Raw genomic sequence first — 24,938 nt, 5'->3', positions numbered from 1 at the left:
TTCTTAGGCTTAATGCATTATGACCAGCAATTTTATTGCCAGTCTTGATTAGTGGGCATGATTGAGTCAGACGTTCCCCTATACATTAAGAATTCTGGCACAACTGTTTTGATGAATCAGGTCCTTGGTGCCTAAACAGACAGCATCAGTGGCAATCATGTTGATTATTCATGCAATTAAAGCATGATCATGACTAGCACTGCTAATTCTATCTTAACTCAAAATCAATTGTTCGCTAACTTACTGTTTGTTCCACTTTTTCCAATGAGGTGCCTATGGAATCGGTGGTCAATATTAATTTCTGCAAAATCCATTCTGGAGATCTAAAAAGAGTGGAAACATTGTAAGATCTGAATAGTTCATGTCAATAGGTATTCAGAGGTACTCATGCTTAACGCATAAAGGACTGGCAGAATGATAACCTAAGCAAGCAGATACATTTTTATTTTCAATTACCTGATTGGCAATTATTTTTCTGTGTAGTAATGGTGGCACCAATTATAACGTGCAGCCTCACAATGCATTCTCCAGGCCATGAGTCCAGCAAGGTCAGAGTATATTATGCACTCTACACCACATTCATTGAAACTGCCATTGGCAACATCAAAAGTGTAAAAACTAAAGACATTAACTTCATGACCAAAGGTATCTTCATTTTTTGCTCCCCTTCTTCCCAGAGCCATAACTTTTTATTTTTCTGTCAATATGGCCTTGTGAGGGCCTGTTTTTGCGGGATGAGTTGTACTTTTGAACAACATCATTGGTTTTAGCATGTCGTGAACCGGAAAACGGGAAAAAAAAAAAAAAAATTCCACCTGCGGTGAAATTGGAAAAAAAAAAGTGTGCAATCTCACTTGTTTTTTGTTTTGATTTTTTACTAGGTTCACTAAATGCTAAAACTGACCTGCCATTATGATTCTCCTGGTCATTACGAGTTTATAGACACCAAACTTGTCTAGGTTCTTTTTTTATCTACCGTATTTTTCGGACTATAAGACACACCGGACCATAAGACGCACCCCAATTTTCAGAAGGAAAATAGGGAAAAAAATAATAATGTGTCAAATGGGGATCTGTCTTACAGTCTGAATTCAGCTGACCTGGGAAGGGATCCGGCACAGGTGGAGGAGTGGTCACAGGGGTCATTCAGTGGTCCAGGCTTGTGCCTTGGCGGCTCTGTGCTGGGGCAGGCTGGTTGTGCTGGAGCAGCTGGGCTGTACTGGGGCAGCTGGGCTCTGTGGGGTGAGGGTGGCGGCTCCGCCGGCATTTCCTCCAAGCCCGGAGGCCCCCGCCATGTTGCGGTGGCCTCCGGGAACAAGGACGCCGGGAAGATGGCCGCCGGTCCGGGGATGGCGCATGCGCAGGTTCAGATCTCGTCCCGAGATCTCGGGGGACGCTGGGTGCGGGCTTATTTTTTGTGCGCCGTGCTGACTTTTTTAATCATACCATTTTGGTGCAGATACGATCTTTTGATCGCCCGTTATTGCATTTTAATGCATTGTCGTGGTGACAAAAAAATAATAATAATAAAAAAAAAAAGCGTAATTCTGGCGTTTAGCGATCAGGTTAATCTTTTTTTCTTATTGATGGATCGAGTGAATCTGAACATGGCGATACCAAATATGTGTATGTTTGATTTTATTTTCATTGTTTTATTTTGAATGGGGGTGACTTGAATTTTTATATATTTTTTTTTTTCTTTTACACTTTTGGCATGCTTCAATAGTCTCCATGAGAGACTAGAAGCCACCATAACCGGATCAGTTCTGCTACATAGAGGCGATGGTCAGATCGCCTGTATGTAGCTGAATTACTCATTTGCTATGAGCGTCGACCACTGGGCGGCGCTCACAGCAAGCCGGCAGCGACGACCATAGACGAGACCTCTGGTTGTCATGCCAACCCATCCGGTGACCCGCAATCACGTGACGGGGTCACTGGTGGGCGAATTTCCGGCACAATTGCTGGAAGCGCATGCGTTTGACAGCGGCATTTAACGGGTTAATAGCCGCAGGTGGATCGCAATTTTACCCGTGGCTATTCTCAGACTGGAATAAGATTTCTGGCATGGCGTACGGAGGAGCACACCACACATTAGAAACTCTAGATTCATGACGAGACGCTCATGTACAGCACCATAGAACCAATGGTGCTTTATAGATAATAATAATAAGAAGAAGAATAATAAAAATAATAATGAATCAGGAGCGTCTTATGTCACCATATCCGATCAACAAGACCGGAGACAAAAAAAAAATCTTAATGGATTTGGCGCATCTTAAACTACTACCAGAGTAAAGAAAAAACTGAAGTCAATTTTTGACAGAAATCTTATGCACTGCTTAAGTTGTCTTGCAACTTCTTCAATTCAGAGCTACCTAATGGGCATTATGAGTCACATTACAACTGTAGACTATAGCCTCAGTTTAAAGAACAGTTTGGATGTGTCCAGTCAGCGGGGTTCATGTGCTGCGCCTCCCACCAATCAGTAGAACTAAGGGGCTGTGGCGCTCTGCAGGAAAGTTATGGGCTCACTGGTAATTTTTGGGATTTCTTTTAATATTATCACTAGTCTGGAAGATGATCAGCACATACCTAACAGATTATACGAGCACTAAACCTCCATGTAATGAATGAATGCTATAAAAGCCATAGAACAAGAGCTCTTGTTGAGACAAGCCCATTTCAGTTTCAAACAAGCATTTTAATAGTGGATTTAAAGTAATCCTGTAAATGGCATCACAAACAGAGTCGGCAGCACACAAACTAATAAAACTACCTACCAGATCACTGACAAGCACTTCCATCTGCTGCTGGGCAACAGTAACATCTTCTGTAGGGCCTTCCAGAGAAATCTTGTCCTCCCCTTCTGTAAACTCGATGTGCACCTGTAAGGAGACCCTCGGCATGATCATCTCATCAATCAAACATTTGCACGAGTTTAGGATGTCAGGGAGTATCAGAAGAGATGCCAGTTACTAACCTTTGGTATCTGCTGTGTGATCTTTGCCAAATTTTGTCCTTTTTTGCCAATTATGAATCTATGCAGCCAAGATGGAGCAGACACGGTGGCCACGGTGAAGCTGTTTGCCTGAGGAATCAGAAAGATCAAGTCATGTCTTGGTTTTGCTTCTATTAACGTTGACACATCCGCGCAGAGATCTTAGTTTACCTTCGCATACACTTCAGTCAGTGCCTGTCCCAGTTTCTCGGGCTCACCCCGCAGGATCACCGTCTCTGAGCTGCTATCGCTGGGTGGTATCTCCACGGACACGCCTGTGCGCTCCAGGATCTCCTGGAGGCTGTTGCCTTTAGGGCCAATAACGTACTTGTGTTGAGATTTTCTCACTTCTACTGCAATATTGGTGGTTTTCTTTTTCTGCAAAAGTAGAAAACAAAAGTTACACTAAGAACATTAAAAAAGGGACTTCTACCTTTAGAAAACTGGTCCCCAAACAATCTGATATTAGTTTCAAATATATATTAAACAGATAGTCACCCTCCTGGGTTCACAGCTGGCATACTATCATTTTTGGCTTCAGCAATGACTTCACATATCATCGTGGCAGCTAATCACTGAGGACATTGGTTCTCGAGCCACTGAGCTCAGCGATTAGCTGCAGCGGTGATGTGTGCTGTCACTACTGCAGGCAAAACAGAAAAGAGCATCAGCTCTGAACTCAAGGAATGCGAGTACTATTCTTTTTTTTTTTTTTTTTCCCCTAGTATTTAATGGTTTGGGGAAAACTTTTCCAAAAGCTGAAAACCCTTTTAAAACACTGATCGGTTACTAGCCCAATGGGCCCATCTAACATGCACACAGTGGAACAGACCAACAATTATGGTACCAGTTCAGTGCGTTCAGGCTAATACTATAGCTAAGGCATGATAATAGTCACAAGTACATTAGGAAAACAAACTTTGGGAAGAATGACTAGCTATACTGAGTAGACAGCAGGAGGAAGCACCTTTATTCAGGAAGAAATGTGAAATCCCACGAGAAACTCATTGGTAAAAGCCATGAAGTCAGGTTCAGCCTCACCTTTTCTTCATAAATTTGCCGGATTCTGGCCACTGCCTGCGCCAGCTGATCTTTTTCGCCCATGCAAACAATTTCAGTTTTGTTGACGCTCGGAGGAGGGATGTTTATTCTCGTTCCGGTTTCGTGCATGATGTCATTTACAGTTTTGTTGTAAGGTCCAGCAATGAAAGGGTGGTAGGCCTTGTCAACTTCCAAACGTTCCACTGCTCGCTTATCCTTAAATACAAGACATACAAGTGGGTTAAAGAAAAGAGAACCCAAAACCAACCAAAAGAACATCATCTATGTATCACCGATAGCTGTCCCTTACCTGCTCGGCCGAGATGAGCAGAATCTCATGCCGTGCTTTTTCAATGCCCTCTTTGGTGCCAGTGATCTTAATCTGGTTACTGGCATCATCGGGCCGGGGGACTTGAATCTTGGTAGCGGTTTTCAATTCCAAGTCCTGCAGCTTGTCTCCACTTTTACCAATCACGAAACGGTGGTGTTCCTTGGGGATAGCAATGGAAGCAGATGCCTAAAGGGGAAAAAAAGCATAAGGATGATCAAGACTTGACTATGTTTGTTTTTAAACTTGTGTAACTGAAGAATCTGCACTGAAATTCATTAAAAACAGTTTAAAGTACCCCTTGAATAAAGCTTCCTGTTCATATCAAAAGGAAAATGTGCAAATTGTGCACATACTGCAGTTTTTCTCCACTTAGAAAAAAGAGCAATGGGTCGTGTGAAATTTTGAGAGCTTTTCATTGAAAAAAGTGCTGCAAATTTAACTTCTACATCTAATAAAGCAGAAAAAAAAAACATGCCACACACAGGACAAAAAAAAAAAAAAAAAAAAGGCTAAAGCGTGTTTTTTTTTTTTTTTGTTTTTTTTTTTACAATAGGTGAATACCCTTACAGAGTTTTTAGTCTTCCAGGGACTTTTTGAAAACAGGTACCTACTAAAATAATTTGGTACCTGCCATAATTAGCAACCCGGCAACTTGCAGTTACCACCCATGGGTTTTTGCCAGTCCGAAAAATCCACAATGAGATTATTATTGTTGTATCTACTAAGCAAAAAGTATCAGATTTATTTATTAAAAATGTAGTGGGCACTACCTGTATATAACGGAGTGCTAACCAGAATACATCTAGGACAAATGCAATTTTAAAAAAAGGAGGACCGTCACATACAAAAGATCAGTTGCACATACTAAATTTAAACATTGTAAATTTATATTAAATAAAACCCAAAAACCAAGACACAAACATTTTCAAATGCATAAATTGAGCCAGAACCTGAGTCCTAGGCCAAAAATTAGCACTAGGACACAACTCATATGACCGGCATGAAATTCAATAGTCATGTAAATGTGTTGGATATCCATGATAAGTATGGATAGACATTACCTCTAAAGTTATGTCAAGTGGTATTTTGTAAAGGTGTAATGCACATCAAAAAGTTATTAAAGAAACTATAAGCAATAACTATGCGCAATAAAGTGCCATGTGCACAGTCACCCATATAAATTGGCTCATAAGGAAACTATGATATGTAAAAGAGGACCCATGCGTATCACCAAAGAAAGTGGCTTCCTCAGGGGAGCTTTACTTTCACACTTTTCTAGCAGCCTTTTTAACTTTGATGAAGATTCCTTCCACGTTAGATTTCTTACAAAGTACAGACGTCATTTTTTTTCTTTTCTATGAACAACAATGAAGATTTCACATTGAAAGTGATGGGAGGCGAATTCAAAGAGCATTGCAAATACATTAAGGGGCGATCTATTTCAAAACCCACGTAAGAAAAAGGAAATCTCTGAACCAAAGCTCTTTGCCAACACTCTAACCCTCTGAGTACATTGACAGTCACTCATGTGCAGACAAGAAGGTGCCACCTGAATGGATTCTTCTACCAGGCCTACATTTTATCTAGATTTTTCTAAGTTCATATATGCGCTTGAAGAGTAACAGTCATTTTAATTTTTAGTCCATACAGTAATACAAAATAACAAACTTTGTAATGTATGCTACTTGAAGTAATCGGCTTCTTTCTCCTCCTGGACAGATCATTAATTCTCAAAATTCTGAACTCAAGGGTAAAATGTGGCCTCAGTGAATACAGATTTTCCCATTACGGAGATGGTCGACAGTGGGTGCTAATGAAAAACTACCGAGAACTGTAACTTGAGTTTCAGAACCTGCAGCAAAAAGGAGATTTTTGTGTACTCACCGTAAAATCTCTTTCTCTTAGCTTTTAATTGGGGGACACAGAACCTTGGGTGTTATGCTGCTGTCCACTAGGAGGCGACACTATGCATAATCTGAAAAAGATTAACTTTGGCTCCTCCTCTGCAGTATACACCCCTGGACGGCGTCAGCCTTCTCCAGTTTTGTGCCAAAGCATAAGGAGGAACGTAACCAAATAACATAACCATGCCTGTAAGAAGGCTACTATGTACGAGCTCAAAGAACAATATGAGAACTCAACAGGAAACAACGGCCCATAAGGGCAACAGGGTGGGAGCTGTGTCCCCCAATTAAAGGCTAAGAGAAAGAGATTTTACGGTGAGTACACAAAAATCTCCTTTACTCTGTCGCCTAATTGGGGGACACAGAACTTTGGGACGTCCCAAAGCAGTCCCTGGGTGGGAAGCAGTGGACGAATATTGTGCTGACAGTCCCCTAGACTTGGGGTACTGCCGCCTGCAGAACCAGTCTACCCAGGCTCTCATCCGCTGAGGACTGGGTATGAACACTGTAGTGTTTCGTAAACGTGTGTAGGCTAGTCCAAGTGGCCGCCTTGCACACTTGTTGTGCCGAAGCCTGATGCCGAATGGCCCAGGAGGCCCCTACTGCCCGTGTAGAGTGTGCCGTGATACCGGCCGGAAGAGGGGAACTGTTAAGTCGGTAGGCCTCATGTATGGTGGACTTGATCCACCTGGCAAGGGTAGCCTTGGAAGCCGGCAACCCCTTGTGACTACCTTCCGGAAGAATGAAGAGGGAATCAGATTTCCGGAAAGGTGCAGTCCTGGACACGTAAATCCGCAATGCTCTGACGAGGTCAAGCGTATGCAGAGCCTTCTCCACTCTATGAACCGGAACCGGGCAAAGGGAAGTCAGTGAAATCTCTTCATTAAGGTGAAAGTTGGACACAACCTTCGGAAGGAAGGATGGTACCGTGCGGAGAACCACCTTGTCCTGGTGAAAGGCTAGGAAAGGCCGTCTGCAGGAAAGTGCTGACAATTCCGACACTCTGCGTAACGAGGTGATCGCCACTAGAAAAACCACTTTCTGAGACAGAATGGAGAGTGGAACTCCTCTAAGAGGTTCGAAGGGTGGAGCTTGCAATGCTGTCAGGACCAGATTGAGGTCCCACGTATCCAGCGGACGTTTGTAGGGAGGAACCAATCGGGGAAACTCCCTGGATGAAAGTCCTTACTTGCGGTTTAATAGCAATGCGCTTTTGAAAAAGGACTGAAAGCGCCGACACCTGACTCTTAAGCGAACTTAAGGATAGCTTGGCATCTAGGCCCGATTGAAGAAAACCTAGTACCTTCGGGAGGGAATAAGGGAGTGGGACTTGTCCATGAGATTCGCACCAAGAAAAGAAAGCTCTCCAGGTACGATAATAGAGCTTGGCGGAGGCCGGCTTCCTTGCCCTGATCATAGTTGCAACGACTGCCTGTGAAAAACCTGCCTGGGTTAGAATCCAGGTTTCAAGGGCCATGCCGTCAAATTGAGAGCCCCTGAATTCTGGTGGAAGAACGGACCTTGAGACAGAAGGTCGTGACGGTCGGGTAGACGCCAGGGGGTGTCTGCCGTAAGTTGGACGATGTCGGCGTACCAAGTACGTCTGGGCCAGTCTGGCGCGATGAGGATGGTCGGAACTCCCTCTTGCTTGATCTTCCTCATGACCCTGGCGATTAGGGGGAGGGGTGGAAAAATGTACAGGAGTCGGAACTGGGACCAGTCCTGGACCAGGGCAAGCGGGTCGTGTGTCCTGGCCATGAAATTGGGAACCTTGGTATTGAGATGGGATGCCATTAGGTCCACATCCGGGGTTCCCCAGCGTTGACAGATCTGGTAAAGAAATCTCGGGATGGAGAGACCACTCCCCCGAGTCCATTCCTTGCCTGCTGAGGAAGTCGGCTTCCCAGTTTTCTACACCCGGAATGTGTACCGCAGAAAGTACAGACCTTGTGTCTTCCGCCCAGCGGAGGATATGAGCCACTTCTCTCATCGCCTGGGCGCTGCGGGTCCCGCCTTGGTGGTTCACGTATGCCACAGCCGTGGCATTGTCCGACTGTATCCGTATGTGCGAGGCTGCAAGCAAGTGATGAAATGCTCTCAGTGCCAAGAGAATGGCCCTGATTTCCAGAACATTGATGGGCAATGTCACTTCCCTCGGTGACCACTTGCCCTGTGCCCTGTGATGTAGGTGCACCGCCCCCCAGCCTGTCAGGCTTGCATCGGTAGTCAGGATCTTCCATTGTCCTGAGAGGAATGGCTTCCCTCGTGTAAGCGAGTTTGGTTTGAGCCACCAATGCAGGGACCTACTGGTTGATGACGTCAACCTGAACTCCCTGTCGAGGGAGAGAGGGTTCCTGTCCCAAGATCTGAGTATGGCTAGTTGAAGGACCCTGAGGTGAAACTGGGCAAATGGTACTGCCTCTATTGCTGCTGCCATCCTGCCGAGGATTCTCATGGCAAACCGGAGAGATCGAGGAGGACTGCGAAGGAGTGTGCGAACTCCCAGACGGATGGCCAGTGTCTTGTCCTTGGGAAGGAGCACCAGGCCCCTGGCGGTGTCGAATACCATTCCCAGGAATGTTAGAGTCCGAGTTGGGATGGTCGACGATTTCTGTAGGTTGACTAGCCATCCCAGGCGACTCAGTGTGTCTATTGTGATTGAGACACTGACCTCGCAGTCTTTGAAAGTGGGAGACTTGACGAGGAGGTCGTCCAGGTACGGGACGACTAGGATGCCTCTTGAGTGCAGGACGTCCATGGTGGCCGCCATGACTTTGGTGAACGTTCTTGGAGCCGTGGCGAGTCCGAACGGAAGGGCGACAAACTGGTAGTGGTTTTGGTTGACCGCGAACCTGAGAAACCTTTGGTGGGCGGGAGCAATTGGTATGTGGAGATACGCATCCTGTATGTCTATGGAGGCGAGGTATTCTCCCTGCTCCATGGATGCAATGATGGACCGGAGGGACTCCATGCGGAAATGACGGACCCGTACGTAATTGTTGAGCTGTTTTAGGTCCAGTATAGGTCGGACGCCACCTCCTTTCTTGGGGACTACGAACAAATTTGAGTAGAATCCTCGGAATCTCTCGTTCGCGGGAACCGGCACCACAACTCCTGATTGAAGGAGAGAGGAAACCGCTTGGTGGAAAACACGAGCCTTTTCTGGTGGTGTTGGAGGAACAGAAAGGAAGAACCGGTTCGGTGGAACGGAAGTGAACTCTATCTTGTATCCGGAAGACACTATTTCCCTGACCCACCTGTCTTCTGTAATAGGCAGCCAGACTTGCTGAAAGAGTAAAAGTCGGCGGCCTACTGGTGGGGTGTCTTCCGGAGGTCTCGAGTCATGATGAAGTGAAGTTCTGAGGTTTTCCTCCCTTGGGTATCGCTTGGCCTGCCTTCAACTGCCAAGCCCTGTCCGGTCGCTGCTGCGTCCGTGGGTTGTCTATGCGTGGAGAACGGTTGCGGTTTTGCACTGGGCGCGAAACGGACCAGCCCGAGGAATTCCGAAAGGATCGGAATCGCGTCTGGTTTCTTCGTTTAAACGTGCGTTTCGGTTTTAGTTGAGGGAGAGAGGTACTCTTACCCCCAGTGGCATTGGCTATCATGGTGTCCAACTTTTCGCCGAAAAGTCTTCCAGAAAAATACGGAAGTCGCGTGAGGGACTTCTTTGAGGCCGCATCAGCTTTCCATTCTCGCAGCCAGAGGATGCGTCGGATTGTGATGGCGTTTGATGCTATTCCCGCTACACCTCTGGCGGAATCCAGGGCTGCATGAATCATGTAGTCTGCTACCACTGCCATCTGGACCGCTTGGTCCGAGAGTTCAGGATTTGAAGCCTGAAGACCCTCCTGTAGTTTTTTGGCCCAAGCCAGGATGGCCTTGGCTGCCCAAACTGAAGCAAACGCAGGGCCCAGAGAGGCGCCTGCCGCTTCGAAAATAGAACGAGCCATGCATTCTACTTGCCGGTCTGCTGCGTCCCTGAGGGTTGAGCTATCCGGCAGAGAGAGTAAAGTCTGCGCTGCTAGCCTAGAAACCGGAGGGTCCACTTCAGGTGGATCTGTCCATTGTTTGGTGTCTTTCTGTGAGAAGGGGTACTTCGCTTCCTAATATTTGCGATTAGCGAATTTTTTATCAGGCTGCGCAAACTGTTTGGTAAGTATTTTCTCAAACTCATCGTGATTAGGGAAGACCTTAGGTGGTTTTTGAACACTTTCGAAGCAAATCCTATGTTCTGGGACTTCCGGGGGCGACTCTGGAATTTTTAGCACCCGATGAATGGCAGAAATTATGACCTCAACTAGCGCTGTATTGCTAGGGGGAGAAGGTACCACGGACCTGACCGTTTCATTATCTGAGTCGGAGTCACAGATGCCCTCCGAATCCTGTGCCTCGCTAAGGTGATCCCTGGAGGGCGACCTGGAGCGGGGGTCTTCTGTGGTGGGGGATCCCTGTGGTAAATTGCACTGTCTGTGGCAGGGGACTGCCCAGGAGACCTGGAATGACGCTGTCTCTCCCTAGAGGGGGACGACCTTGTGCGATAGTGCGACTCAGGTGATCGAGACCTGTGGGTCCGCTTACGTCTGTGAGAGACGGAAGCAGCATGTTCCTGAGACAAGCTGTCCGTTTGCTGTGTACCGTCCATAGTCGGGGCCCGACTCTGCAGAGCTTGCAGCAATGTGGCAGTTAGGTTGTCTATGGACTGTGACATAGACTGAGACATCTGAGTTGCCCATTCCGGCGTGGCCTGTGACACTGAAGCGTCAGTAGGGACTCCCTGGGGTTCTGACCCAGAGTTCTGGATGCAGTCCCGGCAGTGCGGATACGTGCTGCCACTAGGGAGCGTGGCTTTGCAGGCTGTACAGAATGCATAGAAACATTCCTGCCTGGTTCTCTTCCTTGAGCCCGGCATAGTGCACAGAGGCTGGCTATAAGGGATCGTACAGGGGTGGCTACGCAGAGGGAACCCACAGAAAACCTTATAGGAAGTATAGATTCACAGCTGAGTAATGAGAACCCAGCTGTGAGCTTACCCCACCGGTGTGCCCCTAGGTCCAGCGCCGACAGATCCCAGTTCTGTGCCCCCCGGAGACCGCTGTGATGCTCCTGTCCTGGATCTCATCCAGAAAAAATGGCCACCGGGGCTCTGAGGAGAGGGAGGAGGGGGCGGAGAGCTGAAAAGGGCGCGCTGGGCTGTGTAAAAACGCGCCCTTTCCGCCTCGATCCGCCCCTTCTATGACACTCCAGCGTGTCATTTTGGTCATCCGGGGGGCGGGCCGGGAGGCGGGGAAAAAGCGGTGGCTTCAGCTAGGCCGAAGCCGCGGCCTAAATTAGAAGTCTGATGCCCAGGAGGGCTCCAGAGTGGCGCGGTAGTCCGGGGGGGGGGGGGGGCGGATTTGCACCAGACCCCCCTAAAATGGTCGACTGGATAGCGGTGGGGGTAGCAGGGGTAGCGGTTTTTGTATGGGGGGCCCCTGAAGCGCTATGGAGCTGCCGCTGTTGCAGAGACAGGGACGCAGAAAAACCCTGTCTCTGCTGTGCCATCCAGTCCGCACCCTCCCCCGGCCCCAACAGGATCCCTCAGCCAGCCTGGGGTCCCTGGAAGCTGCGAAATGCTGCCTGATCTCCGACCCTACCTGAGGCGTCTCAACCTAATACCCCCTGCGGGGGATTAGGGAGGGTGCGTCTGTCACCGTCAGGGGGTCTTCATCCTCGCCTCAACCAAGACCCCTTAAAGGGGTTGGGGAAGGAGGGGGGTCTCGACCTCGAACCAGGACCCGAGGGACTGGGGAGGGAGCGACATGGGGAAAAACCACCTCGACCTCAACCGGGTACCCCTAATAGGGGACCGAGGAGGGAGCCATGCCGGGAGTCTCGCTGGAGACCCACTTTTCTTCATCTGTATTTCCGTGAAAAAAAGGAAAAAAACGGAAGAAAAAAGGTATGCCTCCTTGCGACACTAAGCAAAAACTGGAGAAGGCTGATGCCGTCCAGGGGTGTATACTGCAGAGGAGGAGCCAAAGTTAATCTTTTTCAGATTATGCATAGTGTCGCCTCCTAGTGGACAGCAGCATAACACCCAAGGTTCTGTGTCCCCCAATTAGGCGACAGAGTAATGTCTGTCTGCCTCCGGCCCCTCTCCATAGAATTTCAAAAGCAGCAACTGCAATTTTCTTCTCTTAGTATTTGGAAAATCTGTATTCATGGAAGGCAGGTTTTACCCATAAATTGAGAAAGATCAGTCCAGGAAGAAAAAGAAGCAGATTTCTTTGCCAAGATACATTACAAAAGTTGCTCATTTTCATGTGTACAACTGATTTATGAATTAAGAAATAAAACAACAGCTGCTCTTTAAGTGTCCATAGGACGCTTCATTGCAAGATCTGTCATTTTTAACCAGATTTTAAAACAAAAGAGCGGCATTCACCACTACTTTTCTGTTAAAACAACCACAAACCCCGAATTTACTCCACATAATGGGAATTCAGTCCAATTCTCTGTGTCCTAGGTGTGGTAAGGATGATGCCCATTTAATGCATTGGCTACAGGAATGCACAAGAATTGGAGTATTTTGGAAAGAGGCGATATATCCGATAGAACGGGCCTACCATATAAGACTTTGGTTAGTTCCAAGAGCCCCTATTTTGGGTATGCTAGAACAAAAACGGACCCAAAGTCATAGGTATGCTTTGTATTTTACTTCAAGCTTGCAAATTTCTTGCCCTACACTGGGTAGATTCCAGACCCCATTCTACTAGAGAATATATAAAATAAATAATATAATAAGGACTTGAAAAAGCATGTATATATATAAAAAAAAAAAAAAAAAAAATACACTATACGAATTCAAAAATTTTGGAGAAAAATGGTTGGATATTCTGGGGTTGCCCTCTAATATTTCATAAGAGAGTGGATGATGCATATGTTTTCTGCACTTTGTTGATTACCGTATATACTCGTGTATAAGCCGACCTGTGTATAAGAAGACCCTCCTAATTTTGCCACAAAAAAACTGGGAAAACTTATTGACTCGTGTATAAGCAGAGGGTGGAATCCATAGACTATGCCCCCATAGAATATGCCCCCATATGCTGCCCCATAGAATATGCCCCCATATGCTGCCCCATAGAATATGCCCCCATATGCTGCCCCATAGAATATGCCCCCATATGCTGCCCCATAGAATATGCCCCCATATGCTGCCCCATAGAATATGCCCCCATATGCTGCCCCATAGAATATGCTCCATATGCTGCTAAAAAAAAAAAAAAAAAAGCCATACCCACCTCCCCTGGGTCCATCGCCACTGTCTTCCGTTTCTTGTGTCAGTGACTGTTCAGCCAGCAGAGGGGTGGCACGCACTAACCACGTCACCGTGCCCCCTGCTGCCTAAACGTCACTGACACAGGATGCAGCAGAGACAGCGGTGAGCAGCGATGGACCGGGGGACGCGAGTATCGCTATACTCACCCATCCTGCCGCGGTCTCTGCAGCCTCGCTTCTCCACGGTCTCCCTTCCTGTCTTCAGCGGTCACGTGGTACCGCTCATTACACTCATGAATATGCGCATATTCATGAGTGTAATGAGCGGTACCACGTGACCGCTGAAGGCAGGAAGGGAGACCGTGGAGAAGCGAGCGAGGCTGCAGAGACCACGGCAGGACAGTTAAGTATGATCTCTGACACCCCCGCTCCCCCTCCGACCCCCAAGTATATGCCGAGAGGGGGACTTTCAGCCCAAAAAAATGGGCTGAAAATCTCAGCTTATACACGAGTATATACGGTAATTTAAATGAATCCAGATGCTTGCATTTGGCTTTTGAATACACACATTATAATGGAGGGGGGAATTGACAATTTTGCTTTGCATAAAAATAGAAAAATTATTAGGTGTCTAGTTTGATTATCGGATTGACTCACGATGACCACATTAATAAGCAAATTTCAATTTGTGCAGTATGGATAGTACAGTATGTATTACTTTATTTCTTTTTAGTGCTTGTGTTTTGCTAGATTTTGGAAAATGGAAAAAAGTAATGAAGTGGGTTTTTCAATAAAAAAATTATCAGAATTCAACAAAAAAAATGGTGGATCACATTAAAAGACAATGTGGCGCTGTTTGAGTCCCTCATGGGATAGATCAGTTTCTTCCATTCATTGATTCCTATAACAAAAAAATAAATAAATCTGCAAATGAGAACTATTATAAAGCCAGTCTATGGAGGCCAGACAGTGTTAAGAAGTGTCTTCTCTTGTATGTACATAGCAAGGCTGGGTCTTTTGCATTGTGAAACAAATAGATGACATATTATTATACAGTGTGAAAGAATACATGGCGATCTGCTCGGTTTTACAATGCTATTATATGTAGTCAAACCTATTCCAGAATTATGGCATTATATATTGCAATTAAAGATGTAAAAGGGTTTATCTTAGGTCTCATTTAAATCTAAAATAATCTACGAAATTGACCAATATTCCCTTAAATCACACCTGATGACCCCCCCAACAGTGCATAGGTGTGCACAAATAAGAACCTAGCTGTAAAGAGTCTGCATTGATTATACAGAATGTGAGCTCGGTTATTGGGATTTCCAACAACAAGTACAGGAGACGAACAATTCAGATAGGCGCTGTGTGTGATGTGCGGGAATAGAATCTTCATAACAAGAGCTCCCGTCCCTCACTACACAACACGTGGGAATCAGCTCGCTTGACATTAGCCACTGGCAGTAGAATCTGTTGATATACACAACATTAGTGTGTCCCAGAAGGTCTGGCAAATTAATCTTTAGAGGGCTCCAATTGCATCAGGTTCAGAAATACTTCTTACTCCCAACGACCGTTTTCCCTTAGAGGCTGCACATCCCCTCCCCTCGGAGGGCTACAAATAAACCCATACCGCATGAGATTCACCTTACCTGGGTCTGCAGTCGTGTCACTATCTCTTTTCTCGCTTTCATTACAGAATCGAGCTTTCCTGAAACCATGATAGACAAGCCTTGATCTTTGGCCAGGGAAAGTTCCAGTTGAGCCCCAGTCTTTTGCATGATGTCCAAGCAAATCTTGGCCTGCTCACCCTCCCCAAACTGAGCCATGTCCTTGTATCTACGCTCTTCCAGAGGGACATGGAACACCTAGATGAAAACACATCAGTTACTGGAGCACAAGAAAGCTCTTAGAATATATCAGCAGGTTTTTGCTATGCAATCTGAAGACAGCATAATGTAGCAGCGGAGACACAGATTTTAGTGATGTGTCACTTATTAGGTTCCGTAGTTCCATACAACACAGGTTTTATCACCAGGATATTACCACAATGAAAGCAAGCCTTGATCCAGCCATGTCCCCATCTCTGAAAACTCAATGTCAATAGACAATGTACACAACAGAGCCTGGTGTGAGCAGAATTAGCTTTCAGAGCTCTGCAACATCTAAAGACAGTGTCACAACTGCTGCACAGTAAACTAAAAAGATACATTGCCGGAATCCGGGTCTCTTTTCCAACATTATGCTTTTCTCAGAGGAGTTAGCAAAAACCCTACTGACCGACTCCCCTTAAGTCCTCTAGGTGTGCTTAAATACAAGATTAACAGATCTAAAAAGTTCAGACCACAACATTCCAATAATCTACAGAAGTAATCAACCAACCTGAGTGATAACGGAAGACTTGATAGGCCGAATTTTGCTCCATGCACCTGCAGGCTCAGAAGGGGTTTCACCGCCAACAGCCTTTTCGGGGAGGGGTGGGAATGCATCCTTGTAAGTGGGGGGATCATTTTCCTCTTCAGATCCAATGGCTGCCACTGTATGGAAAGTCACAAATAGTTAAGGGGCAACTAAACCTTTATTTTCATTTAATGATCAACCTTTGAAAAATTATTAATCTTTGTAATATACTTCATTAGCTAATTTTTTTAGCTAATAATAATTTTTCCTTTTTTCGTAAACCCTGTGCTGAAATTGCAGTTTTAGGCCTGTCACACTTCCGTTTGTTTCCATCAGTCAAAATCCGCCGTTTAGCAAAAAAAAAAAAAAACAAAAAAAAAGATCCGCCATTTATTTTTAGTTTTTTTGGCGGATCCATTTTTTTTTTTCCCATTGACTTGCATTAGCGGCGGATTTTGACGGATGGTCATCCGTTGGATCCGTTTTTTGACGGATCCGCCAAAATTTTGGCGTCCGCTTACTTGAGTGGACGGACAATGTACCTTTTTTTTCCCATTCTACATGACGGCACCACGAGAGAGGGGATCCGCCTAGCGAGGACAGCAAACCTTCAAGATAAAAGGGGCGGCTCCTCTCTCCGCATCTGTTGGTTTCCTGTCCTCAATGGGGAACTCTCAAGATGAAGACCTCTTGAAGATTCTAGAAGAAAGAAGAAAAGAAGAGGATGCCTGGGCCTGGGTCGGGTGGTTGCTGGCAGGCACTGGTCTGCCACACCCGTCACCAGGTACCGGTAGTCGCCTCGGGGGCCATATATTCCTATGACCCCCTGAGCGAGTGCATGGCCACAGCCCGTGAGGCAAAAGCCCGGGTGAAGTTGGAAGCCTCGGAGGCCACTTTGGGTGTTCCACTTTGGGTGTTCCCTCCCTGATGCCAAGCATAGCCCATATAAGTCCACGGAGGCCACTTTCCGTGCTCCCTCCCTGTCGACATAAGGTGGCCATGCAGCCCGTGTGGCACATCGGTGCCCGAGCAGAGATTAAAGTTCCTTGGAGACCACATATGTGTACCCTCCCTGTTGAGCACGTAAGAGCCAGAAGAGCTGACCAAGGGGAGAAAATACCTGTAGTAAGTGGCGGTGCTGTTACTTCCTCCGGTCCAGACGAGGTAGGACACAGCGTGGGTGGCTCTCCGATCTGAAGGCCATGGCAGAGCAGCGCGGTGGAAAAGGGGTATGGCAGGAGAATGCCAGGTGTATGGCGCAGGTACACACCGGGCCGGGCGCGTACCGGAAATGGCCCAGGCGTGCACCGAAAGTGAAGCTGGGCTTCAGCACAGGGGCCAGCACTAAGGGTGAAGCACACACCGCAGTGTGGGCGACTCTTTGAACGCCAAGGAGACCGGCGTCTAGGCGGTCCATGCTTACAAGGAGGGCGCGCTCCGATTATCAGCTCCGCACCGGATGTAGCGGCCGGGTGCGCGCGTTACTGCCTCAGCCAGGGGTGCACAAGCGCAGACAGAGTAGGCTCTAAAGGAGCGCGCACTGGATATGATGGCTGGGTGTGCATGCGCACACACACACACACACAATTCAGGAGGCGGGGGCACAGGTGCACAACCAGGTGTTTAAAAAAAAAAAGGGAATGCTGTTATTTAAACACAGCGGAACTGCTAGTAAGTATCACCAAGCCTTTTACAGGTCAAGTGTGACTACTCTCACCAAGAGGCAGCAAAGCAGTTGGTTAGATGGAGAGCCCTTCACCAGAGCACCTGCAACCATGCAACCACACCAGGAGGCGAAGGAGAGGCGGTCGCGCTCAGAGGAGGAGAGCCAGACACGCCGCGGCAGCAGTGGGAGCCGCTCAGGGCGGATCGTCACCGCAAAAAGGAGGGGTCCCTAGTCTCTTTGGGAGACAGTGAGAAGACCAGCCAGCCTCCAGATCCAGTACCCGTTCTGTGAAGCGTCCGAGTCGTGAGTGAGCTTCGAGAAAGTCCAGCACTCTAATGTCTGTTCTCTTTCTCTCTCTCTTGTCTCCTCTCTCCCCTCTTTTACATACATTGGCGAGGTGGAGTATAGGAGGTCCCTAAGAAGAGTAGGGAAAAAACTAAAAATAAATAATGTCCTTTATGCAATAGTCCCTTAGGAGCATCCTGGAATAAAAGTTTGTGCCAGGATTGTATTAACAAGACAGTAGCGGAAGAGACACCCTCATTCTCTGACAGTCTGAGAACCTTAATTCAAACAGAGGTTTGCAGATCAGTAAGGGCATTACAGTCAGCGGATACGGATAGCAAAACCAGAGATAGATCCAGCCCCTCAGTGGTCTCTCAGGAGGACTCCACAGGGTCAGAGGAGGACTCAGATAAAACCCGCTATTCAGATAGTAGTTCTGATGAGGAAGACGCATTCCCAGTAGAAGCTACAGATAAGCTTATAAAAGCAATCCGGTCTACCATGGGGCTGGTAGATGAGCGAGCAAAAAAGACAGCTCAGGAACTCATGTTTAGTCGACTACAAAATAAAAAATGTAGAGCCTTCCCCATTAATGGAACTGGAAGGACTCATAAAACGGGAATGGGAAAAACCAGAGAAGAAGTCCCAGATAATCAATTCCCTAAAAAGGAGGTACCCCTTTGAGAAAGAGGCATCCTCGTCCTGGGATAGAGCTCCAAAAATTGATGTAGCGATATCAAAAGTCGCCAGGAAATCCTCCCTACCCTTTGAGGATTTAGGTTCTCTAAAAGAACCTCTGGACCGAAAAACAATTGTCTTAAAATGGCCTGGGAGGCCTCGGCTGGGGCCCTAAGGCCCGCCATCGCGGCCACTTGTGTGGCTAGGTCCCTGAAAATATGGGTGGACAACCTGGAAGACCAGCTAGAGCAAGGAGTCCCCAGGGAAGCTATTCTGGAAGCATTGCCGGCCATCAGAGCAGCGCCATCTTTCTCGCGGAGGCTTCAGCAGATTCAGCAAGGCTAGCAGCAAAGTCAGCGGCCTTAACCAATGTAGGACGCCGGGCAGTATGGCTCAAGTGCTGGCCAGGGGACACTCAGGCAAAGATGAAACTCTGCTCTCTGCCATGTGAGGGAAATTTCCTGTTTGGACCGGCATTGGATGAAGTGTTGGAGAAAGCCGGCGACAAAAAGAATTTCCCAAAACAGCCATTTCAGGCCTTTCGGCGCTCCTTTCAGAAGGGCCGAAAATTCAGAAGACAGCAGTACAGGGATCGAGACAGAAACAATTCTGACAAGCGAGCCAGAGGTGGGAGAGGCTTCTATTTCGGCAAGCCCTCCAAAGACACCAAAAACCCCTCCCAGTGACGGTCCTTCTCAGGTGGGAGGAAGGCTCTCTTAATTCCTCCCAGCCTGGGAGAGGATCTCATCCAGTACCTGGATCCGACAAATAGTAGGGTCGGGTCTGGAATTAAGATTCCACCACTGGCCGCCACAAAGATACATACAGACTCCAGTACAGTCATCTCAAGAAAAAACAAGAAAGTTTGGAAGGAGAAAGTATTATCACTCCTAGAAAAACATGTCCTGGAAGAAATTCCGGAAAAAGAAGGAAGGGTTTTACTCCCCCCTATTTCTTATAAAAAAGCCAGACAATTCCTGGAGGACGATCATAAATTTGAAAGGCCTCAACAAATATCTGATAGTTCCATCATTCAAGATGGAAACGATAAGGTCAGCGGTGAAGCTCCTCTATCCTCAGTGCTACATGGCAGTCCTGGATCTCAAGGATGCTTACTATCATGTCCCGATCCGGCAACAAGACCGCAAATATCTCAGAGTGGCGGTCCAGAGAAGGTCTCAATAGCGTCACTTTCAATACAGGGCTCTGCCCTTTGGTGTAGCGATAGCCCCCCCGAGTCTTCACAAAATTAATTGCAGAGGTCACAGCGCATCTCAGGGAAAAAGACACTCTGGTGATACCATATCTGGATGACTTCTTGTTGGTGGGAAGAAATTTCTCTCACTGTCAAGAACAAGTCAGAATAGTGATGGAGACACTACAGACCCTGGGTTGGCAACTGAACCTCAAAAAAATCCAAACTGGTACCAGCAATGATCCAGAATTTTTTTGGCTTTACAATTGACTTGGTGGTACAGGAGTGTCGCCTTCCAGAGGAGAAAGAGGAGAAGATCAAAAATCTAATCATGGCAGCATTAAAAAAAACAACAGAAATGACTGAGAAGGACCATGTCAGTGTTGGGGTCCCTAAGTTCCTGCATACCAGCAGTAAAATGGGCCCAGTTTCACACAAGAGAACTTCAGTGGGGTGTTCTACAAAGCAACCTGAGGCTTCAGGGGCAGTTAGTGCAGAAGCTCACCCTCCCGGACCCTGTACTCCAGTCACTCAAGTGGTGGTTACAGATAGTGTCCTCTCCAAGAGGAGTGCCCTGGACATACACAGCCTCCAGAGTAGTCACAACGGAAGCCAGTCCTTGGGGCTGGGGAGCCCATCTAGACACACTATGGCTCCAGGATCCCTGGGTCCAGGAGGAAAGAAATCTATCCTCAAACGAGTGGGAGCTACTAGCCATCGAACGGGCGCTGGAAGGATTGTTGACACACCTAAGAGGACATCATGTGAGAGTCCTATCAGACAACCATACAGCAGTCGCATATGTGAACCACCAGGGGGGCACCCGTTCTCGGTCCCTGATGCGAATAGCAGGAAGAATCATGGCTCTAGCAGAACACCAGTTCCTTTCATTATCGGCCCTGAATATTCGAGGCGTAGACAACCTGAAGGCAGACTTTCTTAGCAGGAACCACCTGAGGCAAGGAGAATGGTACCTAACAGAGTCCATTTTTCAACGGATTGTGCATATGTGGGGGAAACCCATCATAGAGCTCTTCGCCTGAAAAACCAACAAGAAGGTTAAAAGATTCTGCTCCAGCAGACAGGCCGTTGGCAGTAGACGCCTTCAGGATAAAGTGGACACCAGGTCTCATGTACACCTTCCCTCCAATATGCCTCATTCCAGCAGTCCTGAGGAAGATCAGGGAGGACCAAGCCAGAGTAATTATGATAGCTCCTTTTTGGCCGAAAAGACCGTGGTTCTACTGGCTGAGAGTGATGTCAGTGACAGACCCATGGGTGCTCCCAGAGGATCACGACCTGCTAACACAGAGTCCTTTCAATCACCCTCCGAAGGCTGCATTTGACAGCCTGGAATTTGAAAGGTCACTGTTAGAGAAAAAAGGTTTCTCAGCGGGGTTAGTATCCACCTTACTCAATAGCAGAAAACCAGTGACTACGAAAATTTATGGAAGGATATGGAGGAAATTTTTATCTACCTCAGGCCCGATACGGGAGGGAGAAGTACCGGTAGGAGCAGTACTGGAGTTTCTGCAGAAGGGTTTAGAGTTGGGGTTAGCTGTCAGCATCCTCAAAGTTCAAGTTTCAGCCCTGGCATCCTTATTCAACTATGACCTTGCAAACAATAGATGGGTGTCCAGGTTTATCCGTGCCTGTACTAGAGCTGACTCTGTCCTGTCTCCTAGGCCTCCTCCCTGGGATCTAAATTTAGTCCTATCATCTCTGACAGAAAGTCCATTTGAACCGCTAGACGCAGCATCAGATAAAGTGTTAACTTTAAAGACAGCCTTATTAGTGGCACTCACATCGGCCCGTAGGGAAGATCAAAAATCTACTTACACGCACTATCAGCAGACCCGCCATACACTCAAGTCATGGACGATAGGGTTGTGTTAAAATTAGACCCAGCATACCTCCCTAAGGTAGTGTCGAAATTCCACAGGGCTCAGGAGATAGTCTTACCATCCTTTTGTCCTAACCCCGGTAACCAGAAGGAGGAGAGACTTCATTGCTTAGACGTTAGGAGATGTATCCTACGGTATTTAGAGATGACAAAACCTTGGAGAAAACAGAGGGCCTTATTCGTCTCATACCAGGGGGCAAGAAAAGGCCTTAAAGCCTCTAAGCAGACTATAGCTAGATGGGTGAGAGAGGCCATCATGCTAGCGTATAGTAGTGCAGGCAGGGCGGTTCCAGAAGGCCTAAAAGCCCACTCCACGATGGCCATGGCGACGTCCTGGGCGGAGAAAGCTGACGCCTCCATCGACCAAATCAGTAAGGCGGCCACTTGGTCCTCTCCGTCTACCTTTTTCAAACATTACAGATTAGATCTTTCTGCTACCTCTGATCTCACATTCGGGAGAAGAGTGTTACAAGCAGTGATCCCTCCCTAAAGAGAATACAAATCTCTAACTCTCCCGTGGTGCAGTCATGTAGAATGGAAAAACACGGGTATTACATACCCGGTAATGTGTTTTTTCATGAGACATGACGGCACCCTTATATTCCCTCCCTACTGATCACGTCATTAGTTGGGTGCATTATTAGCATTATACACTCCCTTGGGTGTTGGAAAATTTAGTAGTGTAAAGGATGTATTATTTATGTGTACACTAACCTGCAGAGTTCCTCTCGTGCTCTGTAAAACAACTGATGCGGAGAGAGGAGCCGCCCCTTTTATCTTGAAGGTTTCCTGTCCTCGCTGGGCAGATCCCCTCTCTCGTGGTGCCGTCATGTCTCATGAAAAAACACATTACCAGGTATGTAATATCCGTGTTTCTCTGCACGGATCCGCTTTTTTACACTGAGCATGCCCCTGGGGCAGTTCTTCTGGCTCTTACGTGCTCAACAGGGAGGGTTTACATATGTGGTCTCCAAGAAGCTTTAATCTCTGCCCGGGCACCGATGTGCCACACGGGCTGCATGGCCACCTTATGTCGACAGGGAGGGAGCACGGAAAGTGGCCTCCGTGGACTTCTATGGGGTATGCTTGGCATCAGGGAGGGAACACCCAAAGTGGCCTCCGAGGCTTCCAACTTCACCCGGGCTTTTGCCATGCACTCGCTCAGGGGGGGACATGGGAATATATGGCCCCCGAGGCGACTACCAGTACCTGGTGACGGGTGTAGCAGACCAGTGCCCGCCAGAAACCACCCGACCCAGGCATCCTCTTCTTTTCTTCTTTCTTCTAGAATCTTCAAGAGGTCTTCATCTTGAGGGTTCCACATCGAGGACAGGAAACCAACTGATGCGGAGAGAGGAGCCGCCCCTTTTATCTTGAAGGTTTCCTGTCCTCGCTGGGTGGATCCCCTCTCTCGTGGTGCCGTCATGTCTCATGAAAAAACACATTACCAGGTATGTAATACCAGTGTTTCTCTGCACGGATCCGCTTTTTTACACTGAGCATGCCCAGAAGAATTTCCTGTCCAGAAATGTAACCCCATATCCCGTTCTGGCAGCAGGAAAAATTCTCTCTCTCGTTCCTTTAAATTTCCGACTTCAGGGGATCCGTCAAAACAACGGTCCGGTGGCATACGTTGTGTCACAACGGAAACGGATCCGTGTTTTCCATTTTTTCACAGATTGCAACTGCCCAAAAAGCGGAAGTGTGAAAGAGGCCTTAGCTGCTAGATCATGGTCTTTTAGAAACTCAGTATTCTCACTTAATCAGCAGTTCAAAGCAGAGCATATTTACTAACATGCTCACTGATCATGGGGGAGGGAAGTAGAGAAGATGACAAAGCGAGAGTCTTGTAAATATGGTTGGAGTACGGATCCTTGCTGGAGCGGCAGATCAAAGAATATTCTAAAGGAGCATGAACTGGGCAGTTAAAACAGAACTATGAGCATGGTGATAGAGAGAAGGAAGCAAAATAAGGTAATGGAGTATATTACAAAGATTCAGAACTTTGCAATGGTTGATCAATAATTAAACGTTTAATTACACTTCAAGGTAGACAGATCCCACAATACAAACTGAAAGTCCAAATTTCTGTATAATACTCAAAAATATTATGGAGGCTACAGAGAGCTGGACTTAAAATGCTCATTTTAATAGTAGGTCGGGAAACTTTCAAAAATCAGCATAAATTCGTACATGGGTTTTCACAGTAAGTGCACCTGCCTCATAGGGTCTAAGATCTGTATTGTGAAATTTTGTCCCACAGCTGCTTTACATATTGAAACTCTTAAAAGAGGAAAGAAAAACACAAGACAGACTTCACTAACCTCTGACCGTTGGTTGGGTCAGCCCACTACGATGTTCATCAAAGCTTTCCTGGGTAAGAACCGCCACCGAGCTCATTGTCCCACGCAAATCCGTGTAACCACTGCAACAATAAAGTCATTTCTTAACTTTTGAAGTTACTTCAGCAATAGATTCTATTGTACCAGTAGGTTTTCTGGTGAGAGTGTTTCCAATGCACATGGCCAGTATTTTAAATTCAAAGACGGGTTTTGGGAGACATGGCTTCCCTGAAACTAGAGCGGCAAGGCCTAATGAACACAAGATCTATCCTAAACATCAGGAATCCGTGTCTGAAGGGAGAACCCCACTATCAATTATATACCACGAGGCTGGAATTCAATTAATCTGTATAGTAGAGAACAAGCAGTAACATTCATGACCACAAGACAATGATCGAAGCTTCGGCCTCCATCACGTGATTGGAGGGTGTGTCGAGACAGACAGGATAGGTCATCAGTATGTAAGCCGTCAAACGCTTTTAAGGCCAAGTTCCCACGTATGAGTTTTTGAGGTTGTCAGATTTCAAAATAAAGCAGATTTATTTTTTAGATTTCGTGGTATTTGGTTTTGGAAAAATTTATTGGATTACACGTGCTTTGAGTGCGTTTCTGCAGCAGAAAAAACTAAACTGGATTTTTCCCCGCAAATTTTCCACATTTGATGCAAGTCTCCGGGGAATATTGTCACATAAAACTCTGCGTACCCGCAACCATAATTGCCATGTTGTGGATTTCAAAAAAGCAGCGCAGGTCATGAAAAAAAACAAACAAACAAAAAAAAGCACAGTGGGCATTAGATTGCTATAAATCCCTTTCACTTTTCTGAAACGCGAAGACTTTGCATTTTTTTGGGGCGGCAAAAATATGCAGCATCAAATACTCACCAAATAAAGTCTCCATGGGAGCAGAACATTTCACATTGCAAT

The 24,938-nt window shown here is 46.8% G+C and overlaps 1 protein-coding gene across 1 annotated transcript in view; it reads right to left on the bottom strand.

Moving 5' to 3' along the window:
- Window positions 1-24,938, bottom strand: part of HDLBP (high density lipoprotein binding protein) — a 57,819-nt gene that overhangs the window by 14,414 nt on the left and 18,467 nt on the right. Inside the window, exons 3-11 of the mRNA XM_073581198.1 lie at window positions 23,995-24,095; window positions 15,926-16,080; window positions 15,196-15,411; window positions 4,353-4,559; window positions 4,043-4,258; window positions 3,173-3,379; window positions 2,984-3,091; window positions 2,784-2,888; window positions 245-323 (exon numbers count right to left, since the gene is read on the bottom strand). Of these exons, the coding sequence (XP_073437299.1) occupies window positions 245-323; window positions 2,784-2,888; window positions 2,984-3,091; window positions 3,173-3,379; window positions 4,043-4,258; window positions 4,353-4,559; window positions 15,196-15,411; window positions 15,926-16,080; window positions 23,995-24,070 (1,369 nt within the window). The 5' untranslated portion in view covers window positions 24,071-24,095. The remainder of the gene's footprint in view (window positions 1-244; window positions 324-2,783; window positions 2,889-2,983; window positions 3,092-3,172; window positions 3,380-4,042; window positions 4,259-4,352; window positions 4,560-15,195; window positions 15,412-15,925; window positions 16,081-23,994; window positions 24,096-24,938) is intronic.

The sequence above is a fragment of the Dendrobates tinctorius genome, unplaced genomic scaffold, assembly GCF_039654945.1.
Source record: "Dendrobates tinctorius isolate UK_male_01 unplaced genomic scaffold, ASM3965494v1 ptg000069l, whole genome shotgun sequence".
In the NCBI taxonomy this organism is placed as follows: Eukaryota; Metazoa; Chordata; class Amphibia; order Anura; family Dendrobatidae; genus Dendrobates; species Dendrobates tinctorius.
The sequence above is the reverse complement of the archived record's forward strand: the minus strand, read 5'-3'. Positions and strand labels throughout refer to the sequence as shown.